At 37.7% G+C, this 17,656-nt stretch overlaps 1 protein-coding gene across 3 annotated transcripts in view; it reads left to right on the forward strand.

Moving 5' to 3' along the window:
• The window catches only part of WNK1 (WNK lysine deficient protein kinase 1), a 105,832-nt gene that overhangs the window by 33,679 nt on the left and 54,497 nt on the right, over window positions 1–17,656 (forward strand). For all 3 annotated transcript variants that reach the window (XM_031044929.2, XM_031044930.2, XM_031044931.2), the window contains exons 2-4: window positions 2,101–2,273; window positions 7,179–7,399; window positions 9,446–9,603. In XM_031044929.2, coding sequence (XP_030900789.2) covers window positions 2,101–2,273; window positions 7,179–7,399; window positions 9,446–9,603 — 552 coding nt within the window. The remainder of the gene's footprint in view (window positions 1–2,100; window positions 2,274–7,178; window positions 7,400–9,445; window positions 9,604–17,656) is intronic.

A 17,656-nucleotide genomic window follows, 5' to 3' on the forward strand; every position in this document is an offset into this window, starting at 1 on the left:
TGGTAGGAAAATGGTGTAAGGCCCTTAAGAGAGTTTATGTTTGCATAGATTAGGATGATAGTGTCAGGTATAATCTAAAACTGGTGTTTGTGGTAGATAACTTATTAGAATGCGTGAAATAAAGGAAATTTAATCCAAATGTGTATCTAAAATGTAGGTTTTGGACAAAAATGAATGCAGCTGTTCATATTACATGGCTAAATTTAAAGGTGATATAAAAGTAGTTGCTGCAGCCATGTTTTTATAATAACCGTATGTAACTTGTTTTAATATGTGGATTATGTGGATCAGGTGCAGAGGCTGAGAAGACTGCTTTATTTTACTGTAAGAATAGTTATGTTACTGTGATTTTTGTATTGCTTGAAGCATGGAGTGTTTCTAAGAAGCATGTGTGTATGCTCTGTTGACTGATGTGCCTATTGCAGCTCACTGCTTTTCTGTATCACAGCTGCTCGTAGGAGTCAAGATGAACTGGTTTTGAACAGAAGTTGTGCTGTCCTACTTACTGTAATGAAAGCTATTAGGTAGTGTGAATAGAAGCATTATTTCTGTATTGAAAAAACTTAAACCAGCAGCTAGGCAGACATGATACTCAAATGTTTGTGTAGTGTTTCTGCAAACATGTTATCTCAAAATTTGTTTATGTTTATGAAGGAGAAGAGGTGGTAGTGCTAATTTCTACAGAGTGAAATAGTTGCAGGATGGAGTGCTTTTGATGTCTAGAGACTAAATTTGCGAGACTGAAGAATTTAGCATCTTCCTAAGAACTGTCAAAGTGTGAGTGTGGCTGACATTCATAGGCACTGATAAAGCAGAGATTCCTGAGGTTGTTTCAACTCTGTTCTCAAACTTTCACCTGGAAGGCTTTTAGACTTCTGAAAATTGGAGCTTCATCTGGAAATGAAGTTTGTCCGTATGGAAAGATACGCTATGAACCTCTGAGAAAAAGTTAATGTTTAGGTATTGGCTGAACGGTATAGGGAAAACACATTACCGGTAAACAAAGGAAGAGAAATTACTTCCTGGAGGATAGTAGGAGGTTGTGAGCAGTATTAAGTAAACCCTGCATGGTTTTACTACCTCCTTTAATTGAAAAGAAAATATGAAAATAAGTAACTTAGAAATATCATTCAGATTTGACAAAAAGGTCACTGGTTATTCCTAAATGTCAGGAACAATGAATCTAAAATTCCGGACTTTAATTATATCCTGAAATGTTGCGTGTTTGGGTGTTTTTTAAGATAAACTGCATGTAGATCCAATTTATGTCAGTCTGTCAATCTGACTGGTGTGGCCAGTGTGTTGGCAAGCCAAGAAAAGAGAATGGCATGAGGAGACTTTTCTCTTGAGATGTGCAGCTTAGTCTGGTAATAGCTGCTCAGAGTCCTGATGCTATGTGATAGCTAGTTGTTGGGAGATAATAAAACAATATTGTCTAGGAATGCTTTTTCATGGTCTGTCTCTGGCCAAAAGATTGCTTTCTGTCTCTAGTGTGAGTTATGGTTATTTTTTCCTTGATGCTAGATTACAGGAAACTTGCTCAATCATGAGGTCATGCTTTTAATCAAAGAAAATCCAAATTATATTCACTTGTTCTTCTGCAGTTGTAAGTTCATAGTATGTGTTAGAGAGGTTTTATGCTCTACTCCCTATATGGAAGGTTAATCCCATCTGTTACCAGTGGTCTGGATATTATACACATAGGAATGACTAAACATTATTATGTACAACATGAGAGAGACGCTTTAAATGGTCCAATTTTGTCTATTTGAATACTTGAAGACATCATGTCTTCCTTCCACATCAACTCAGGCAATGACTAGATTTATTAGAGTAGGGGAAGAGGAAACAGGAAGAGGGGATAATCCACAGACTTGCAATTCTTACTTCTGAGAGCAGTCAGATTGTAAGGACAAATATGACAAAGATTATAATAGAATGTCTTCTAAATGAGTGTATTTCAGGGTAATTGCAAACCAAATGGTATTTAAGATTGCCAGTTCTTACTTGTTGATTGACTGTACCCAACTGTTCAAGTTGCTGCTTCTCTGAGTAAGAAATAAAGCAAAGCTTTCTGATATACCTTTTGTTTTTTGTTAGGATCGGAAGCTGTCCAAATCAGAGCGTCAAAGATTTAAAGAGGAAGCCGGGATGCTGAAAGGGCTTCAGCATCCCAATATTGTTAGGTTCTATGATTCCTGGGAGTCTACAGTGAAAGGAAAAAAGTGTATTGTTCTTGTGACGGAACTCATGACATCTGGAACATTGAAAACGTAAGTAAATTAAGGAATGTCAAAGCATATGAGAATCATTAGCACAAAATCAGAGCACTAGAAATAGATCATATTTCAGAATAGATAAGAACAGAGCCCTCATGTTGAGGGCTAACCTCCCATAGGGAAATTCTGATTTAAAAGGAGTCTTGCTAGTCCTGCAGAGTTCAGTAGAACATCCTTTAAGTTAGCAAGCTTGTCACGTTCTTCCTTGCGATGTCCTAGTAAACACATGCAGAAAACTTGTAGGTTTTAAGTGTTCAGAAAGACAATGGTCTATTTTCACTTCTCACAACTTTTCATTTTCTGCTCCAGCTGCTTTCTGTTAGTGTGAGATGATTTGTAACGTTCAAAGCCTGAATTAATTCACCTCTTTTGGGAGATTTTGGATGTTACTACAGTACAAATAATATGTAAAAAAAAACCCCAAAACAGTACCAACAAACCACTGCCTGTTTGTTTAGCTGAAACTTCATGAAATAGTACCAAACAAAAATCTGAAAATATGCCAATGCTTGGAATTTCAACCCGGGAAGTAGCTGAGTGAAACTAGTTTAAGCCAGAGCTAAAAGCAGACACCGGCAAATCGCGCTGCTGCGAGGGCCCTCTAGTGGTATGTGGAGCCTGCGGGTGCTATACTGACATTCCATTTTCGCCTTGCACTATAGAAACTTGTAGGGCTATGAGCGTGTTTACCAGCATTCAGTCACCATTAATCTGGAAAATAAAACTGCCAGCATTTGAAATTCAGGTATTGTGAGTCGTTGTCTTAATTCAGTGCCCATTTAAATCTTGGAGAGGAATTCAAACCCTAGATGTGTAAGCAGGCTGTAGGAGCTGGAAGCAACTTGCAATTTATTTGGCTAAAATAGCATGTGAACGTCTTGTGTTTTTTATGGTGCTTATTGATAGCCACAAATGGACATACTTAAGGAAGGTAAAAATTGTACTTTGGGAGTCTGGCCTGCAATTACAGGGAAGTTTTTGCCTTTTGAAATAGCACTGGAAGTTGCAATTGAAGATACTGCAACTTTCTTTTTTAGATGCATGTTCAGGGAAAGATTTTCTGAGGTTCGTTAAAGTATTTCACATAGAATGTATCTCTTGCTTTATGTGCTGTTTCCAGAGCCAGTAATATCATAAAGGCTTTACAGCTATGTACAGATGCCTTTATTTAAAGTTACCTAATTTTATGCCAGAATATATAGTGTTAGACTTAACCTTTTTTTTTTTCCTCTTTTTTTATCACCTCCCCTCCCCCCACTAGATCTAAATATTTAGATCTTGTTATGTGGTGGCATAACCAAGATGACAAAGTAATAATAAACAGTTATATGCAGGGTGTTGGTAGGAAGAAATACGTCAGATCTGTTGTCTGTAAGATTCTTTTATACTCTAAAGTATGGAAGTTTATCCAGAAATAACTCATAAGCTATTTAATTGAACATCTTTTAAACGGTAAACTTCTGGGTGGGTTTTTTCCCCACTATTTTGTAGTTTGTGTTATAATTGTGATTTTAGTTTATTCTTGTCCACTTGACTTGACTCCTGACAGGTAAACTATATTGGAAAATTCTGATATGCCAAATTTAGTATCATTAAGTATTTCATGTACCTGTGTCATATTCCTGCATTTACACTGCACACTTGTGTTTGTTCATATTTGGCTGAGTATTGCTTCAATTTCTCTCTTTTTGTATGTTTACATTACCTACATTTAATGCAAGTAATGCCTTCCTTGTTTTGAGACTTGGGATGCAGATGTTGTTGCCACTTGATGTAAAAAAGTAAACAGAAGAAAAATGTGATGATATCTTAAAATTTTCCTCATGAATTTTCATATTTGTATACATTTAGATATACACACACACATAATGTTAAAATATTATTGACTCAATCTTTCCAAATGCTGTCTGTACAAACTTCTATTTTTTCACAAAGATAAGTCCCTGATTTTCTGCATACCAGTGCAAAAGTATTGCAACTCAATTGTTGTAAAGAATTAAACTGCCATTGTTATGCTATCATGGAATTAAAATCTTGGAAAACCAAAATGGAGTTGCCTATTTTAAGTTTTAATTATACTGTTAATGAAAGCAGCAATTGTCAATCTAACCTAGGTCTCAGCCACTAGTTTTGTCCAAGGCTGTTATAATATGGGTCCTGGTCCACTTTAAATGAATGCGTCAGCTGTCTAGTAGGACACATATCTCCATAACTATTTCTACTAACTTAGCAGGGTTCCCTATAGATCTTTGAGCTGAGATGCTATAAGTCAGCAGCATTCCTGCTTTAAAAAAACCTCAAAAACCAATCCCACGAAAAACCAATCCCACAAAAAACCAACCTTGAGACAGCCAAATTCTAGTTCCCATCTCTATTCATTGAAGCTAACTAATAAAGAAAGCTCTGTGTTCTCATCTTTGCTTGTATTCTGTACAAAGCTCAAATATCTATCTTTTTTAAAAAACTCATTACTACCCTTTAAAATAGACATCACTGATTTCATAGAAGCAAGTCAAGTGGAAGCTCACCAAGATGGTCAGGTGCTGCAGTCACTGCTCTGTGAAGAGAGGCTGAGGGAACTGGATTCGGTCATCCTGAAGAAGGATCTTTTGGGGGAGACCTAAAAGGAGGCTTCCAGGGCACTTGAGGGAATCAGTTCAGGCTGTTTGCAGCAGTGAATGGTGGGAGTATAAGAGATAACTGGCACAAATTTTGAAATAAAAGAGGTTCAAACTGATATAGGGAGAAGCTGTTTCAGTGGTGATAGTCAAGCAGTAGAACAGATTACCTCAAGATGTTGCACAGGCCTTGTTCTTGGACATCTTGGACATCCTAGAAACCTGGCAGCATACAGTCAGGAGTAACCATGTTTGACTTCATGGCTGACTCTGAGCAGAAACTTAAACTAGAAACCTCCTGATGTCTCTTCAAGCCTGAGTTACCCTATGATACTAGGAAAATTGCAAGCATGTTGGCTAGTAGCATTGTCTGTGTATTTTTATACATTTATGTACACTTCCATTTTAAAATGGTTTCTGCCTTAAGTGACATGTGACTTAGTTCATGACAGTGTTATGGAAAAATAACAGCAACATTGCAGGATGCTGTGTGACTGTTGGACCCAGGTCCTTTAATAGTGAGAAGCTGGCAGTAGACTAGCATATTTGAAACCAAGAATGTAATTAAGGATTCCAGATGCTGAACTGAAGTGCCCCTACCATGTGATCTTTGGAACAAGCTCAAGAGAGATGAATGAGGGTTGTGTCAATAGCAAGAATTCAAGTGGTAGCTGATGTGATTCAGAACCTCCTTCAGTTTGTCTCCTTCCTTCGCTTGGCTTTTTCCCTGCTTGTCTTTACGTTCTGTTTTGAGACTTTATTTCTTTCTGGAACTGGGTCCTGATTGCTTTTACAGATCTGTTTTCATAGTGTGCTTATTGCTAGCAACTTGATTTTCCAGATATTCTTTTGAATTGGAGAAAAAAAGTAAAAGGCATTAATATACCACATTTTTATGTTGGCATTGGTTAAAGTGATTTAATCACTACCTTTTTTGCTTATTAGGTGGATATGCAAAAGAGACTGAAACCATGGAATAACTGAACATGACTTGGTTGTATTTTAAGACTGTAGCTGCTAGACTTCATGCTGGTCACAGAATTTCCTCCCAGTCTTGAAGTAGTGTGAAACTGGTCTTTATCTGAGGCTTTCAGTAGCACCCTCTGAATAACATTCTTGCTCTACACAGCATGCTAGTTTCTTTCTCTTAAGTGCATTTTCACCCCATACTTTTCAAATGGAAGTAAACAACTCTTCAAATTGTTTTACCCATAGAGAGGTTCTGCACATGCACTGTTGGAAAGCACATGAACACTGTCACAGGTTACTCACCTTGGGGTACCTCTAATCTGTAGAAATTAGGGAGTAGAATAAGGTCATAGTTTTGGGTAACAAGCGCTGGAAAATTTTGGTTTGGTATGAAAATTGACTGTTCTGGCATGGGATTTTAAAAAGCGACAATGTTAGAGTATTCAAGGTTGGGTCACATTCTACCTGGAAAGGGATGCTAACTTTATGTATGAACTCTTCCATGTCAGTTATTTGACAGAACCTTTGTAAAGATTTCCCTGCCACATCCATATCTATGCATAAACATTACATTCTTAGTTTGAAGTAGTGAGTAGTACCAGTCAGATTTAGGTGATCAAACCCTGTCCTGCACCAGGAAAGTGATCTCTAAAATTTCTAGTTTACTTGATAACAAGTAAATTTGAAGCAGATTTAAAGTGTAGCCTGAAAACCTTAATTAACAATATTAGTCCAAGCACCCTGGTCAAAGTTACCAGTACTGACTGCAGAGCTCTCACGGTTTGCAACAATTCTGTATTTGGTTTTTATTAGTGTTTTGGCTCTAGTGCCCACCTTCCCACCCAGTTATATTTAATCAAGAAAAAGGTTATAACTGTTTGAGCAGTTTCAGGATAAAATGGAAGCAAAAAAAACCCTCTTAAATGAATAGATAAAGAATTGTTGTAACGCATAAGCCTTCAACTCCTTATCAGGGAAGTGGTCCCTTGAAACTTAGCAAGCCAACTGTTTAATTACCATAAGGTGACTTTCTATGCAAATGGACTATTAGCTATAGATCAAGCATTTCACATATATCTTTCAATGTTTATAGTCCCCTACCTAGAAGAAAGTGGGTAGGTTTTAGGCAGGGGCATCAGCTCTAGCTTCTCTGAAGTCTGGAAATGCCCAGGTAGCTTTTAAAATAGAAGACGAAGTTGAAATTTGTGCATCTGTTTCGTTACTGCTTTTTACTTCAAAATAGCAAATGACATAGCATAATCTGCTGTTTGTTAGCAGAACCTGTTTAACCCACTGCTATTTTTTTCATTAGGTATTTGAAAAGATTTAAAGTGATGAAAATTAAAGTACTACGAAGCTGGTGCCGTCAGATACTGAAAGGCTTGCAATTTCTACACACACGCACTCCTCCCATTATTCATAGAGACTTAAAATGTGACAATATCTTCATTACTGGCCCTACTGGATCAGTCAAGATTGGAGACCTTGGTCTGGCAACCCTGAAACGAGCTTCTTTTGCCAAAAGTGTGATAGGTAAGCCTCTACTGTTTCGGAGGCTGATGAGCCAGTCTATCTATTTGGAAACTTGAGTATTTTCAAAGTCTTTTTTTCCTTCTTTAAATATATGGTTTCAAAGGTACATGGTCAAAGCGTGAAAACATTTCTTGGCTGTTGAGGTCATTCTGTGTTCCTGATGAGATTACATGTTGAAACTTTGGTTGTACTTTTGGTATTTGTATATTAACATTAAGCATTTTGGAATATAGATTTATTGCCCTGCCCAACAGTTTAGTGCAACATTGTTGATAAAACCACTCTTAATTAAACGTAAATCTCAGATTTAGCATGATGCTGCTTCAAGTAATGTACAAATGCATTTTGGTGACCAAGCAACGTTTTGATATTTAGTGTAGCATTAATTTATACCAGTATTTATTTATTTATTTATTTATTTTATATTGTCACCAGGGGCTAATATTAAATCTTTTGCACTTTGTGAGTAATCAGAAACTAAGGTATATTAAAAAATCTTTATATCGCAGTCTGACTGTGATGTAATGCCTACTCAGGGAGTCTATACTATATGGATCTATGTAACTTAGGAAGGTGTGTTGGGGTAGTATTACCTTATACTGGCTCTGTTCTTGTATATCCACTAATAACCTTTTTCAGAAATTGATTTGATGAAACTAGTATTTCTTGTGAATTCTTGAAAGAATTGGTTTTATCAGCTTTGTTTCTGTAGTTGGGTGAATAGACTACAGGGTATGAAGTTGCTCTTTCTTTCTCTCTTCCAGTATTTAGAGCTTGCTAAAATGCGATATTACTCAACAGTCCTATACTACATTCTTAGGCTGGATCAATGGTATATACTAATAAATTGTTTTGCAAACTGTTGCTGAAATATTTCCTGCTTCTTAACCAAGTCAAAGTATTAATAGGAGAGACAAGCATACAATGTAAATAAATAATAAAAAAAAATTCGTAAGCATTTGCATCTAATCCTCAAAATTGTAATTGAAAAATGCCCGTTTTATATTTATCTATCTGTTAACAGTTAGCTTTTGGATAAATGGCTGCAATTACATTCCTTTTTTTTTTTTTTGATTTAGTGTGGTGAAAACAAGCAATGTGACTATAGAATGAGCTGTGAACTGTTTTGAATCTGGTGTCTGCAGGAAATAATTCTGTGCTTAAATTTACAAAAAGTAAACTTTCATCTCTGGCTTAAAGTAAATTTGATCATACAGTGCAGTCCCTTTGAGGGGATGCTGTGATGCTTCACTGGGCAATAATTTTCTGCACACTCTTTAAATGGGACTTGTTGAATCTCACGCTCTATGCCTGTAACTCAATCTCTGTATTTCTGAGTATTTTTGACTGTAGGATGTCCCTCACTAATGCCTGTATCTGCAGTAGGCCTATAAATATACTGCAGGTGGGAAGGTAAGTATATGAAGAAAAGGGCTCTGGTGAGTGGCCTTTGCAGAAAACTACCTTTTATCCTTTTTTCATGAAGATTTGTAACAATAGAGTTTTTCATTGCAAGGCCTTTCCCAAGCCATCCTACTTAGAAAAGTAGATGGAAAGCACCAGGTCAGAGACTAGCTATGGGCTCTTACCAATGCTACTTCTTTTGCAGCAGAAGGCAGTTGAGTAATTTTTGAAACAAGGTTTAATGTGGCTTCTTTCTTACAGGGATAAAAGGTAAGTGTCTTAACTCTCCTTAGTATTTGGTTTGTAGCCTATGGCTAGTCTACAGTCTTCCCCTCTTATACCCTCCCCTCTCTTTGACTCCTCCCTGATAGTCTGTTTTGATACCTAGATTAACTAACACCCATGAAACAGGAATTTGCATCAATCCTTTCATGACGTTCTTACTTCACAAGGCCTTGCAATGGAAGACTCACAAAGTATGTTGATGCAACAGAGTGACTAAGGGTTTCCTCCCTCTTCTTTTTGCCTCCACTTTCTCTTGTCTCACAGGTCTTCCCATCCGCTTCCTCCTGCGGTGAGTAACGCCAGCAGCCTCTGCTCGCTTTGAGACATTTAGAGTCTGAATCGTTCTTTTAATTTAAGGTACCCCAGAGTTCATGGCCCCCGAGATGTATGAAGAGAAATATGATGAATCCGTTGATGTATATGCTTTTGGGATGTGTATGTTAGAGATGGCTACGTCTGAGTATCCTTATTCCGAGTGCCAAAATGCTGCGCAGATCTACCGTCGAGTGACCAGTGTAAGTCCCTCGCTGCTATTGATTCTAAAGCTACTGCTATTACCAACAAAAGAGTACAGCTGGGTAGCATGGTACTGAGCAAATGTGTGTAGGGGAAAAAAAGAAGCTGGTAAGATTATTTTTTTGGGGTTTGTGGGTGGAAAGCTAGAGTATGGTTCATCTTACCAAACAGTCAGAAGCCTGTAAAATATGTGAATGGAAATAAAATTTAACATGTGTTCATATTCTCCCTTCAGTATGTAAGAAGGTGTTGCACTGAGTTTAATCCTCTCCCTCTCCCCCCCCCCAAAAAAAAAAACCAAGCCCCCACACCAAGCAAAAGAAAAACAAAGAAACCCCAAAGCTCCAAATAAAAAACCCACATTAGAGTAGTAACAGGTTATTTTCAAAGCCACTGTGGGGGGTGGTGGAATTATTTCAGTCTAGAAGATTAGCTGGTAACTTTGTTCTCTGAAATAAAGCTGGATCACAGATTTAGAGCACTTTGGCTTATCTGCCTGCCAGGGTAAATTATAAATTGTTAACCAGAGTGATTCTAAGTTAATAGTTTGCTGAATTCTAAATGGCCCTTAGCTACTGTGTGTTGGGTGCACTTGTAATTATGCAATGGAAATAATTGATAAATAGCGGGAAGGTATTCTACCCTGAAAAGTGCTGGTAAGTGTAGTGGTGGTGTTTAGAGGCATTGTCATTGAAACCAAATAAGGCTGAGAAGGCAAGCAAGAGATTTGAGCTTGCCTATCTGACCTAGACTATGTGAAACCTACATTCCTTGGAGCAGAACTGTGGTACTAGGAATGTTCAGAATGGTTGTGGCTAGGTTTACTTTGTGATCTCTAAAACAGTTTTGTGAAAACTGCACCAGTGCAGTAAAACAAACCACACACGTTCACCTTCTGATCTAAGCAGTCAAAAGGTATAGTGAGGTGACCGCTTGGGGAAGTAAAAACATGCATTGATTTCTCACAATATCTGTGCAGATGTGAAAAGGGTGGGAAAACTCTTTCTGATCTATAGGCAAATGAATTCGTGTTAAATGTCTTTTGTGTAATATCTTGGAGAAGTTGAGGATTTAATAAATGACTTGCTTAGCTTTGGAAAAAGAAAATGCTCTCTTGATGCCTCAGACTGTAAAAGGCAGCTCTAATTAGTGGCTAACAGATGTGGAAGGGAAGGGTCTTTATGTCAGAAGTAAAGAATTCTGAAGGAAGGCCTGGTCAAATAAATGACTATTCCTTCTTTGAAAGGGAATGTTGGTGAGGCACAGGAGGAGGGAGAAAGAAGGGATAAATGACCTTTTTTTTTTTTTGTAACAGATGTTAAAGTTAGTTTACATATATATGTGTGTGTATATATGTATATACATACACTAGCAAAATCTTGTTTTGTATGTTGGTGAACATAGCTGTAGTTTCCTAAATAGGGAGGAAAACCAGTGGTAATGTCTAGCCTTTACTCTGCTTACAGCATAATCAGATCCACGAGCTATTTGGATTAGTAAAAGAAAACTAAATGTCTCACCAAAACAGTCCTTGTGGTACCTTTTACTATGCTTATGTATGTGTCTTGGCCAGAGCCAAAGCAGCATAATTTGGATGGGTGTTTTTCCTCAGAGCAGATACCTGATGTAACTGACCTGCCAATTCCTTAGAAGTACTAGGAACTGGGCTGTGGTGAGAATCAGCTTTTGAGACCATCTCAGGCTTGGAAATCCCCAGGTCTTAAAGAGCTGTCTTTTCCCTGTCTGTAAAGCACTTAGTGATTGGAAAGTGCATGTAGGAGCTTGTAGCAGACAAATTTATGTAGAGACTTACCAGGGTTCTACTTACCACTTGCTTACTGTGCCTGATGCTTCTTTCTCCACATTGGTTTCGTTTGACTGCTGAAATTCTAAGTGGATGAGAAACACTAGTAATTTTTGTCTGTCTGTCCAACACCACCATCTTCTGTACTCTGCTGCTCATGGTTCACAGTTTTAATTTAGTTGCTGATTTTACTTTCCTCCTGTCTCTATCCCTCCACTGTTTTGGCTACTATTTGAGATCTCTAAAATGTACTTCAATATGAAAACAAGGAAATCTTTTCTTACAGAAGGAGCAAAGGGCAGGAAGGTAAATAAAGTGAAATGTACCTGTTTCTAGACATTGGATGAAAGGCTGTGTGCTTTGGTATATTTGGGATTGCTAATTTCCTTGTACTCAAAGCAGTTTGTTAAAAAACAAAATCTACAGCAAACAGAATTCAAACAAGTGTTGTGGAAGGCTTTCAAAAAAGAAAAGACAATATTACCTTGAAATAAAGCATAAACTTGTCTTAACTGATAATGGAAAAATCAGTGTTTCTTTTATAATGTGGAAAGCAGAGCCATATTATGAAAGTGAAATAAAATACTCTTTGTATTCTTTTTACCACTCTGTAAAAGCTCTGTGAACCAATGTGGAAAAGAGCCATATAATTTTCTGCCCTTGTTCTTTGCTCCTTGTTAAAGGAAAGATCTCCTTGTTAAAGAAAAGATTTTCTTTCATTTCAAAGGAAACTTTAGACAACGGCTGAAGTTGTGGGTGAGGGGTGAACCAGTTGTGAAATACAGTACTTAAAAGGACAGTGTGTGAACCATCAATAACAGAATGAAGTCAGAAAACTGTAGGTGACTCCAAGAATACTTACCAACATGTTTCTTTCTAACATATCTTGGAAGGTGCATGTGGTTTGTGGAGGATGTTTAATAGTTCCATTTCAACCCCTTAGTTTTCTGCTTTTCTTGGCATATTTAGGAATATTTTGAGGTGGCAGCTGTAGTCCTGCTGTGCCTTAAATGAAAGGATTATTTTATCTAGATGCATACACAGACAAGAGGGAAGTAAAATAATGGTCTGTTATTGACAGTCATGAAAGATCATGCCATGTTGGAGCTTAAAAACCACTAAAACCCCAAAGGTGATAAGATCAGAATGTGCAGCCACTCACGGCAGGTGATATGTGTTTAAATTAATTGGTTTCCCTCACCCCCTTTGTGGTAGCTATTGGGCTTAATAAAAAGCAGTGTTGCTCCGTTAGCTTAAATCCTTGCTATTGCTTAGGACAGAAGCCCATAAAAGGTGTCTTAATGCCCAGGGTGTCCTCTCAGGACTGGACTTGGTACTACCAACTTTTATTCTTTTCTCCCATTTTGGCTGTATGTGGGTCTCTATTTTAGGGTGACCCTTAGCTGCATTTTTTGACCTTATATCTTTAGTGATGAGGATTGCTCTAGCTGATGCACAGATACTGCAGCACTGGGTTGGGCTTTTGCCAGGGTTGTCTGGAGTACTCTGATATGTGTTTGACCTCTTCTGTTCAGTCTTCCCTCATGTTTGGAAACAATTTTCTGATAAAATAATACAGTTTGGGTAAGCAAAGATTCTAGATGCCAGGTCTAAAGGCTGAAATTGCTCCTAGAGATGAGACATCTTTTGGCCCAGTTAGTGTTGCTTCACTTCTTGGATAACAGCACTGCTGCATGAGTCTGCTATTCTGCAAGATGCTTGTCTCACTGTGAAGTTCCTATTTTTCCTTAAATCGGTGCTAGGGTTAAGTTCCTGAATTTTCTCTGCCCCAAGAAACAGAGTTACAATTAAATTGGTTTTCTGGCTCACTGTAACTAGAAGAATTATTCCTTCAATAGAAAAATCTGGGTAAAGGCCTGGCTTAAAAAAAACACCAACCCAAACCAAAAAAAGCAAACCCAAAGCAGTCTGTAATTTGTAGGGCTCAAGGTGTTATGCTGACCTTCATTTTACAATTCTGGTAAGGAAGCTGGCATGAGTTGGGCAGAGTGCTGACTTTTGTTTGTCCTTTTATCCTTCTAGCATGCCCAGTCCGGACCCTTTCACTAGCAGTTTCTTTAGAAAGGAAAGTGAGATCTGCATATCTTGTCACTCAGGCATAAAGGAGTCTAGCCTTCCTTTTTGTTCTCATTAAATTACAAAGGTGCAATTTTGTCTGAAAATCCCTTTTCTTCATTGAAGCTATCCTTGTTGCTCTTTGGAAATGGTTCCAAATCAATTAGTAGTTAGTACTTAAAGAAATTGCAACTCCTGGGATTCCTCTGATGTTCAAGGAATATGTCTCTTCAGCTGGGACTGAATCCATCCAGTGAGCACTTGCTGCTGCCTACTTGCCCTCAGAAAAACCCAGCGTCTAAGTCTGTAATTAATTGAAAATGAGCCGTGCTATTAAAATAGGCCTGCCTGCTTCTGAGACTTACTTTCCCCCCCCCCCCCCCCCCCCCACTGTCCTGTGCAGACATAACTGTCATATACTGTGATATACTAATAGATTTTACTGTGATATACTAATAGATTAGGGAATGGGTGTTGTCCTTCCCCCCCACATTTCCCCCCCCCCCATCCCCAGTTCTGCACTATATCAAAACAGTTCAAGCAGTTCAATACAAAAGCTAATCAAGATACTTAATTCTAGTACATGCTTGCACAAAGAAGTAAAGATCTTGGTTAAATTCAGGAAGGTTTCCCTGTCTTTGTTCCTCTCTGGAGACTTGTATTCTTTCTTTGACCTGTTCCATGCATATTTCAGTTAAACAGTTTGTCATAGAAGATATTTGAAATGGGCTACATGTGCATTTAAATGAAAACAGAGACATTTATAGAACAGACATCTTAAATATGGTTTCTTAATTTAGTCTGTTTGGGAAACAATGCATTGAAGGCTTAACTAACTGCAGTAGCTTCAGCTGCTTTGTCTCAGCCTCTCTGGTGGGAGTGATGTAAGCCATGCAGTTGCCTCAAAAGCTAGCTTATTTTTTTTTCTTGTTCATGTTGCAGTTACCACTCACAGATGTAGTAAGACCTTGATTACTTCTACACTATATTTCTTTGAAGCTCTCTTTTTGCAGCATGGAGTATTTTTACAAATGTGTAGAGGTAGTGATTACTCAATAACTAGTACCCCAGTGTCTTGGTCTTAAATTCTCCAGGGGATTGACTAGTCCTAGGACTAGTAAAAAGACAGTTAATAGGTTTATTATGCAGATTTGGTTCTTTTTTGCGTTATCTGCCACTAACATAGAAAACCAAACACGTTCATTGCAAAAAAGCTTGTAACACCATCCTCACTTTCAAATTAGCAGAGTATGAGCAGAAAACTCCCTTTTCTCTATTGCCCCCTACCATTACATAAACTTACCTTTTAAGTTCTCCTGATGGGCTTGCGCTCTGTACTTAATTTTCTCCACGCTTACTTTGACAGAGTGAGATTTTGCACTTGTCCTTGCTGTCATCACAAGTCCAGTCTCTTCTCTATAAACAGCCTTCTGTGCTAGCCTTAAGATGAGAAGGGGAACAGAAAGGAGGGGGGAGATATTTTACATTTTGACTTCAAAACCAACAAAACAACTTGGTCTGTACTGAAATGTTCCACAGAACTGGCACAACATTTTTATTCTCTGTTCTACAGTGCTTAAAAAAAAGGCCCAAGGGAACAAGGTACGTAATGAGTAACCTGACCAGGCAGTGTCTAACTGCTTTAAAACCCCTTAATTTCCCTAACTGGTAGGAACTGAAGCTCACTGGTTAGAGTGAAGGTCATTCTTGTGGCTGGAAACTAGGCAGCCACATGGCACTGCAGTTTGGTCAGTTGAGATTAAATTAATCTCTTCTTTAGTGTCTTAAGTTAGAGGTCATAATTGTCTAGACTAGTCAACTGCATTTTCACTAGAGTTGCAATGGGCAAAGTATCCCTTAACCTGTAGACTTCTGATTAATATTATTTGATACTTTAAGTATTTATTTACGAAATACTTAATGAATGTTAATAAATGCCTTCCTTTTGGTTTCTGGAAGCAATATGTGACTCTTTTTTTTTGGGTTTTGCTTTTTTTTTTTCAGGCATACATAAAACTGTTTAATTAACTGAAACACGTTGGTTTTCTGGCCTGGTTCAGATTGATAGGAGGGGTTTCCCTGTATGTATCTTTCAAGTGGAAGCAGCATTGGAGGTGGGGGGAAGGTGGTGAAAAAGTAGGGAAATGTAACACTCAGAGTTCTTTTGTTAAAGCAGATACAGGATGGCCACGAACCTTCATGAACCCCAGGAAACAGATTAATTGTAAGAAAGGGCAAACTCTTGTATTCACTGAAAGAAGAAGCTTCAGCTACTTGACTATCAAATAGAAAAAAAAGTGGTACATCAGATGTGTTTCTTCTTCATCACACTGTGAATGGACTAAAGAATATTTAAGCTTCTACCACTTTTGATTGCAAGCATTTTGCTGCAATGTCTTCAAGAGTTAAGAATCTGCCTGGGTGGAGGTTCAGTCACTGACTCATCAGTTCAGAAATATATAGCCTTAAAAACAGAAGATGGGACTTCAGGGTTTTGAAGCATTAATATCTTAAGAAGTTTTGCATGTCAGATGAGAACTCCTCTTTAAGAAACGACAGTGATCTCAGTATGGAAAAGCAGGCATCAGCTTGAAAACTGAGATAAAATATGCTATATGGTTAGTACAGCTAGGGCAGATCATATCTGAAGTTGGAAGAAAAAAAGCTCATTCAACCAAATTCCTTTCTAAAAGTAGTTTGCTTTTATGAGTTGATCTTAGAGGCATTTGTACTATTCAGCATCAAAAGCTTCTAGATTACAACTAAAACGGTTTTGTCAATGTTGAAGTAAAACAAACTTGGTTAGAAGTGAAAGGAGATATTTCTTATTTACATTGTCCACTGCTGAGCCTGGAATGTGTCTCTTAGCAGTTTTGGATTGAATATGATTTTAAAATGATCAGGAATTAAAAGACAGGGAGTGGTGTGAACTTCAGTTGACTTGCATAAAACCAAGATCTGAAATTTGCTGTATTGCAGAGTTTTAGAATGCATTTTTAGAAACCTAAATAAGTTCACAGAATGCAGAGTAAAAAAATGTATGTTTAAAACCTTTTAAAGTTTGTTACCTGTTAAGGATCAGACATCTTAAAACTATGATACTAATATTTAATGTTGTCCTATAATCACATCTATTTAGCTCTGAAAGTAGCTCTTTTTAGGAATAGCCCTTTTAAAATGACTGAAGCATTCCAGTGGGGAGACTGATAGTTCAATGTTATTTGTCAGTATAGTCCTACTAGTCAAAAATAGTGACATTAAGAATGCATGGGCTATGTTTCTTGTGCTGCCAACTGTACTGCTATGGTTGTGCAGGGGTAAGAATGGGATAAATCTAGGGAAGTTTTGGTCCTGTGGAAGCTCAAAGGGATGTTGAGTAAGAAGTTATTTTGAGATTATGATGTGATTCATAGGCCAGAACTCTACCAAATTTTATTATAAACTCTTTATAGTTGCCTCCAGGTTACTCAGCTGTTGCCAGAGCAGGCAGTGACACCGGGGGTATGCGTGCCTGTTTTTGAATGCTTTGGTTTGTTCCTGTATTAGCAGAGTGAAGGTTACTGAAGTTGAATGCGATTTTGCAGATATGGTTTCGCAGATGCAGTTTCCCCAAAATAGACACAACAGGCTAAAATGTATAGATAAGAAACTCTGTTGCTTATTGTGCATATTTTTATCCTAAAAAGAAAAAAGGCTGTTGCTTCTGTCTAGTGTAAATATCTAGAAGCTTTCTAACACTATAAGCTTGTGACTTAATATTAATGTAAACTTCTTTTGAGAGACATATTTCTATCTTACCGCCCATTACCATCATCAAAAAGCTCTTTGCATGGCAGGGATACTTCTTAGGACCACCCACTGAAGCTGTGGAATTTTTTGGTACAAAATACAAGTTCTTCGCTCCTATTAGAATAAGTTACAAAATGAAAGGATGATGACTTTTGGTGCATTGTCTGAACTGTGCACTGTTTTCAGTGTTTGCAACATTATCCTAGGCCTTTTAGTGGGTATCATTCTAATGGCTAGTTCTTGTAGCAAACATGTTTTACGGCCCATGTTGGATCCTTCTTTTTAATGCAGTTCAAAGTCCACTGGAGCTAATCTGTGGCTTTTGAATTATTGTTGCTGTGCTTGAATTTAAAAATGAGTACTAGATGGTTTTTTTCTGTCAG

This window comes from Melopsittacus undulatus, chromosome 5 (genome assembly GCF_012275295.1).
Source record: "Melopsittacus undulatus isolate bMelUnd1 chromosome 5, bMelUnd1.mat.Z, whole genome shotgun sequence".
Lineage (NCBI taxonomy): Eukaryota > Metazoa > Chordata > Aves > Psittaciformes > Psittaculidae > Melopsittacus > Melopsittacus undulatus.